General features: G+C 38.3%; 1 protein-coding gene across 1 annotated transcript; it reads left to right on the top strand.

Moving 5' to 3' along the window:
- Positions 1 to 3,246: 3,246 nt before the first annotated feature.
- LOC141630798 (uncharacterized) lies at positions 3,247 to 4,948 on the top strand. Its single transcript, XM_074443551.1, has 4 exons — positions 3,247 to 3,456; positions 3,499 to 3,795; positions 3,877 to 4,092; positions 4,202 to 4,948. The coding sequence occupies exons 1-4, from the start codon at positions 3,247 to 3,249 to the stop codon at positions 4,946 to 4,948; spliced, it is 1,470 nt and encodes a 489-aa protein (XP_074299652.1).
- Positions 4,949 to 6,985: the final 2,037 nt, after the last annotated feature.

The raw sequence follows: 6,985 nt of genomic DNA on the forward strand, positions 1-6,985 counted from the left end.
AAGTTTATTTTAAGGAGGGTGGAATGTAATACTGCGTTTAATATTCAATTTGGTGGGTGCCTTACATACTTTTGTATATGCGTTTCATAATTCGTTTGCGTTGGTTGGTACAGAGGGTAAACTTCGGGACGAAGTTTCTTTTAAGGAGGGTAGACTGTAATACCCGGTATTTTAATATGATATTATATTAGGCCGAGTTACCAGCTGGGTCGTGTAGTGTATTTGTGACTCGGGTAATTATGTGACTCGGGTTTTAATTAATCTAACTAGGCTAGGTCCGTATCGTCTTAATAGCACCTATCCTATATGTATAACCCATCTAACCAAACCCTAATCTCCCTATCACCATATTCATTTTAACCATGAGAAAAGAGAGAAAAGATAGAAGAGGGAGCCGTGTGTGAAGGGAGCCGCGTGAGGAATTGCGAGGCGATTTCTCAGCCTATTCTCATCCTATTTCGTAAGTAGACTATCCTATTACCTCTTTATTCAATTATTAGCATAATTATAGTAGTATTGGGATAATTTTCGTAACCCTAGAATTGGTTTGGGGGTTTTTGATTATAAATTGTATGAGATAAATGAATGGAATAGTTACAGCAATTTACAGATTCGTTGGTCTGTGTTATTTGAGTGTTTTACCTGTCTTAAAGCCATGGGATGCAAAACGTTAAAGAAGAGACTCATGTTTATTCCAAGCCTAGTTTATGCCTGTGAAAATTGGTAGCATTTCACCCTGTAGTTTTTCCTGAAGAAATTATTTGTGAACGTCTATCTAAACAGTCCGCAAATCAGTAGAGGCTGAAAGATTACTTCTAAAACATAACTTAGATATTGAATTGGTGCTGTGTATTTTTCATATATTTAATTTAAAGAGTTTAGATGAGTTAGGCGTTGGTTTTACTTAAGAATAATTTGTCAAACTCGTTTTATGAATCAATACTTTTTATGCGACGGCTTCTGTCAGTTTTTGGAAATCAGCCTGAAAACTCTTGATAAGTTTGGAATTTGAGAAAAACACGTTAGATATAAATTGTAGCTAAGACTCATGGGGTTCCAATTCAATTGGCCTTGCATCAATTCGAATTTGCTGGAATTAGTTATTCATTTTATACCGAGTCTGCCATGAGCAGGAAAATCAGGAAAAGTCGTGTTTGTTCTTTAAATTGATATTCCTATTAAGTTATGATGAGTATAGGATATGAGCATGATTAATTGACTGAGTAGATGGTAATTATACATAATTATGTTATGTAGGTGATGGATAAGTGAAGGATCATAAGTGATTGCTTGTGTGTGCTTGGATTGCGAAAAGGTAGGGAAATACACTTGACTTATTATCGTTGATGTTGAATTGTGTTGACTTGTTTGTGTTTCGTATGACCAAACTGTGAACGTTGACTTGCTTCGTGGCTGTTGATTTACGTTATGATTCATATACTGGAAGGTGATTGACTGAATTGATCGTATTGAGTATGTTATCACAACATTTGGTAACCGGCATGATTTTATGATTGATCAGTTCAAAGATATATATATTGTGTTGCATTAATTTCTTTTGAGCATTCATATGCATTGGAGATGGGGGATGTTGTGGTGATGTGGTGTGGTGAAGATGATGTTGTGATAAGGCCCAGCGGCTTCTCGGCAGACTTGCCTGGTGTCCTCACAAGTGCGAAGCGCAGATCGGCTACGGTCGATATATAGTCTACCGGGGATCGGTATGGCTGGGTGTTCTGGGTTATGAGATATGAGTTGAGATGGAGATGGAGGTGACGGAGGAGCATGCATATCATATTTTGTTGTTTCATTGTATTCCCTACTCAACCTCGTGGTTGACCCTGTGTATTCGTGAACACCTGTGACGATCCAAATATTGGGGAGCAGGCTTGACAGGTTTATGAGATAGGCTGGGAGCTTGATGGGCATGAAACACTGGATCAGAAGACTTAGTAGCTACATCATCATTTAGAAGACTTTCACTTTCATTTATGTTAGTTCCTTGTAATTTGATGTAAAAGAGGTTTTGTAATAATTAAGTTAAAGTAATTATATATTTTGCCTTGGAGTTTAATTTGTTATTCACTACCTCGGGAAACCGAGATGGTAACAGTCCGGTTTATTAGGGAATGTCTTGCTAAAGGCTCCTTCATAAATCGGGGTGTTACACATAATATAACCAACTGGTGCAACTGAAGAACTTTTTAATGCACATAGAACCTTATTCCATGCATATAGAACCTTATTTCATGCACATAGAATCTTATTTCATTGCACATAGAGCCTTATTTCATGCCCATTTAACACTTATTTCATGTACATAGAACCTTATTTCATGCACATAGAATCTTATTTCATGCCCATATAAAACTAATTTCTTTAACCAACAGTAATTAGTATCATAATAAGAACCTTATTTCATGCACATAGAACCCTTATTTCATGCATATAGAACCCTATTTCATGCACATAGAACCTTATTTCATGCACATATAACACTTATTTCATGCATGTACACGGGACGACTATCCTAAAATCATGGGATTTGTTATTTATTAGGCTATATGGGATTCGAACTCATACCTTTGTGCAAAATATGCACATCGCTCTACCAATGAGCTAATAACCTTTACATAACGCTATAATTAAGTTAAGTATTCAAGTAAACGTATCACTATTTCAGTCTAAATTACAAAAATTGGATGAAAGCAAAAAAAAATCGGCTGAAACATACAGAACAATGTGCAAAAGTCGATATCGGGTTTACCTGAAGAATAGCATAACGCTAGATATAACAAAAATTCAAAGTTAATTTAGGACACTGGAATAATTACTTGGCTCGAAAACGGTCTATCGGTATTTGTTCCTTAAGATGCATGTTCAAGTCATCTAATGATCCCTTCTCACACATATACAAATACTAATGAAAGTGCTGTTGTAGAACATTAGTTTAATAGATAACTTTCATGAGACAAAGCTAACTAACCTACGATATTAGTAAGAAAGGAAACTCGTCTGAGAATATGGTTTTGTATCCAGGTGCATAATCAGGATTCGTATTCCTGGTTTGCTACGAGACAGCATTACCAATTCACGGCAGACAACATTAACATGTAAGAAGATAAATGTGAGGCTGAAAATCATTTGTAACCTCATTTGTAACGAATATAAGCATATTCTACTTACAAATTCACATTGATGATGTGAAACACGAACTAGAGTATTGGTCTACGTCGGTCTTCTGCTATGTTCTTGGGGCTAACCCGCCCTGGTTATGTCCTAGGAGGGTATGTAAGGAGATTATGGAAACTTCATGAAATTGATAATGTTGCTCTTCTGGCAAATGGAATTTGTGTTGTCAGATTTAAGGATGAAATAAGTAAACAGACTATGCTTCGATCAGGTCCTGTGTTTTATGATAACAAACCTTTAGTGGTTAAGAAATGGCAGCCTGATGTGAAGCTGGTTAAATCTGCAATTGATACTGTTCCAATTTAGAGTCGCTTTTATGGTCTTGACCTTAAGTTCTGGGGATTAGCTTTGAACAAAATAGCAGGGTTGGTTGGGAAGCCTATTCGTACTGATGTTGCTACTCAGGCTAAGTTCTTCTTAGGGTTTGCTAGGATAATGGTGGAAGTCACTTTGGATCAGGTTTTCCCTGATGTAATTGAGTTTTTGGATGAGAATGATATTTTACATAGACAAATTGTTCATTATGAGTGGAAACCTGTTAAGTGCTCAGAGTGTAGGGGTATGGGTCATACGGCAAGAGTGTGCAGGAAGAAAAAAGGCCAGGTTAGGGAGAAGGGTAAGCAGAGGATGGAATGGAGACCAGTTCCTTCTAAACCTCAGCAAGCTGAGCCTGCTCCTATTTAGAAGACACAGCCACCTGCTACTGTTCAGGAGCCTACTCAGGTTGAGACCCAACCATTGCCTGTTATTGACCCTACTGCAGTAGTGACGCCTATGCCTTTTGATTGGAGAGTTCTTAATACCATGACCCCTGCAAAAATGATGACTAGAATGCTTAAGGGTGCTGACAAATCTTTTGGTGAGGGCAGGACTTTCATGGATAGATTGAGGATCTCCATCGTGAGAAATAGTGGTGTTGAGAATGGGTTCAGAAGGAGTAGTTCATTTGTTGAAAATGACTAGCATAGCTTTTTGGAATGTTAGAGGAATAAATTGGCCTAATAAGCAGGGAGATGTTAGACGTCTACTGCATATCAATAATATTGGTCTATGTGGTTTGTTAGAGACTAGAGTTAAATCTCATGCTATCAATAAAGTTAAAAATGGCATTGGTAGTAAGTGGCAAGTTATTTACAATAATGATGTTAGGGAGGGTGGAAGAATCTGGTTATTGTGGGACGATCAGGTTTTTCATGTTGATGTTCTCTCTAAGGAAGCTCAAGTTGTTCATGTTAGGGTGACTTTCTTACCTAAGCAGTTCACTTGGGTGATGTCCTTAGTTTATGGCTTTAATAAGCTCCATGACAGGAGCTCTCTCTGGACTTCTCTTAATCAACTAGGGCAGTTAATAAGGGAGCCTTGGTTAGTTATGGGAGATTTCAACAATGTTATTCATATGGATGAGAGAATTAGGTCTGTTGTTACTACTGCTGAAGTCCAAGATTTTCAGGATTGTATGGACTCTTGTGGCTTACTTGACTTATATACCTTTGGTGCCTTCTTCACTTGGAACAAAAAACAAGTGGGGCAGGCTAGGGTGTATAGTCGAATTGATAGAGTCTTGGCAAATGATTATTGGGTGTTAAATGGTCCTGCTAGTAGTATTTCTTTCCTCCCTGAAGGGCTCTATGATCATAGTCTTTGTGTATTGGACTTATGGCAAGATGGTGTCAAACCTAAAACTAGCTTCCATTGTTTCAATATGTGGGGGAAGAGTGAGGATTTTTTATCTATTATGGCAGAAGTGTGGGCGTAAAGAATTCCTGGATTTACAATGTTTCAAGTTGCAAAGAAGCTCAAGTTGTTGAAACAACCTCTTAAGAAACTCAATCAGCAAAACTATGGTAATATTGAAGTTTCTGCTAATGTGGCTTGCCAATTACTTCATGACCTTCAAGCCAAACTTCAATGTGATCCTTATAACATAGCCTTGTAAGAGGAGAAAAGAGTAGCTGCTAAAGCTTACATGGATTTGGAAGAGGCTAGAAGGAGCTTCCTAGCTCAGAAAGCAAAGTTACAATAGATGAATTATGGGGATGACAACACGCATTACTTTCATTGTGCTATTAAGGCTAGAAGGATCCACAACAAAGTGATTCAGATTAAGAATGCTTAGGGTATCTTATGCAATAGTGTTGCCGATATTGAGAAGGCATTCCTGGACTATTACCAAGATTTGCTTGGGAGTGACAATTCTGTCACTCCTGTATGTGCTGTTGTGGTTCTGAGTGGTAAGGTTGGCAATGATGAGCAGGCTGCCTCTATGATCCGGCCTGTTACAGTTGATGAGATAAGGGGTGCTCTATTTTCTATTCCACCTGACAAGGCCCCTGGCCCTGATGGCTACACCAGCCAATTCTTCAAAGATGCATATTCTATTGTTAGGGAGGATGTGATTAAAGTTGTGCAAGAGTTTTTCAGTACTGGCTGCCTGCTGCATCAGATTAATGCCACTGTTTTAACTCTTATTCCTAAGAAGGACAATCCTGATTCTGTGATGGATTTTAGGTCAATTGCTTGCTGCAATGTCCTATACAAATGCATCACTAAGGTTATTTGTTCCAGATTGAATGCAGTTTTGGGATCTATTGTAAGCAGTAATCAAAGTGCTTTCATCAGAGGCAGGGACATAGTTGATAATGTCCTTATTTGCCAGGACCTAGTCATGCTTTATATTAGGAAGAGTTGTTCTCCTATGGCTATGATGAAAGTAGATTTAAGGAAGGCGTATGATTTCATTGAGTGGAGCTTTATTGAGGGGATGTTACAGAGTTTGCAGTTTCCTAGCCTGATGATTAAATGGATCATGGCTTGTGTCACTTCTCCTACCTACACCTTAGCTTTAAATGGCACTCATTTTGGCTACTTTAAAGGGAGAAGAGGGATTAGGCAGGGGGATCCCATGTCTCCTTGTGGACACAGGGGTCCTACGGGGGCGCTTGGGAAAACAAGCGTTTGCATTTGTGGAGTCGCCGCCAATTTTTATGGGAAATTGGAACCGTTCGAATACTTCGCGTCATGCCAAGACACGTCATTCCAAGACACAAAGTAGTGACATGAACGCTAAGAACTCATTACCCTTAGCATTCTATGTCTAGAATGACTCTCGTGGATGCCAATGAACACGGATGTTCAAAGAGATCTGGAGTAAGGGGTGAGTGTACGTATTAGGAAGCTCTTTTGATCGAACACCTAATCCCGCCCGCCTCGATAGCGGCCTCTACTAATGATTAGGGAAAATCATCTATACTTGATATGTTGTCGATTATATGCATGCAATGCAACATCCATCATTTTTATCCTAGCATGTGAGAAATAAACTAAGTCGGTGAACACGTAATTAAGCAAACAATTGGGTCGAAGTAGAGATTAAGGTCAATTACATGTGAGAACAAGCAAGCAATACGATAATAAAGAGTATAATAAATGAAATGCGATAAATAAAATTACAATAATTACAATGGTTTAATTGATTTACGTCGAAAATATATTTAAATGGATAATTTGAGAAAAGAAAAGGAAAATAATTAAGGTTAGAAAACGGACAGATTAGTAGTGATATTACGATTAATAGTTGATTAATACGTAAAACTAATAAACTAGATCAAAGTAGAAACGGAAGTTCAGGGACAGAAATCACCCAGGAACAGGCGCAGCAGAGCTGCGTCCCTTGGAAGAGGCGCACTGGTCATTGCGTCTGTTCCTGAAGTGAATTCTGACTGTGAAGCCGGAACTGCATATCGTTAATGTTCATTGGTGAATTTAATGATCGATTATTGGCATTCGACTTAAG

This window comes from Silene latifolia, chromosome Y (genome assembly GCF_048544455.1).
Source record: "Silene latifolia isolate original U9 population chromosome Y, ASM4854445v1, whole genome shotgun sequence".
NCBI lineage: Eukaryota > Viridiplantae > Streptophyta > Magnoliopsida > Caryophyllales > Caryophyllaceae > Silene > Silene latifolia.

Coding starts and splice junctions, on each gene's coding strand:
- LOC141630798 (XM_074443551.1), top strand. CDS start 3,247: ATGTTCTTGGGGCTAACCCGCCCTGGTTATGTCCTAGGAGGGTATGTA. Junction 3,457..3,498: donor TTAAGAAATGGCAGCCTGAT/GTGAAGCTGGTT, acceptor GTTCCAATTTAG/AGTCGCTTTTATGGTCTTGA. Junction 4,093..4,201: donor ATAGATTGAGGATCTCCATC/GTGAGAAATAGT, acceptor CCTAATAAGCAG/GGAGATGTTAGACGTCTACT.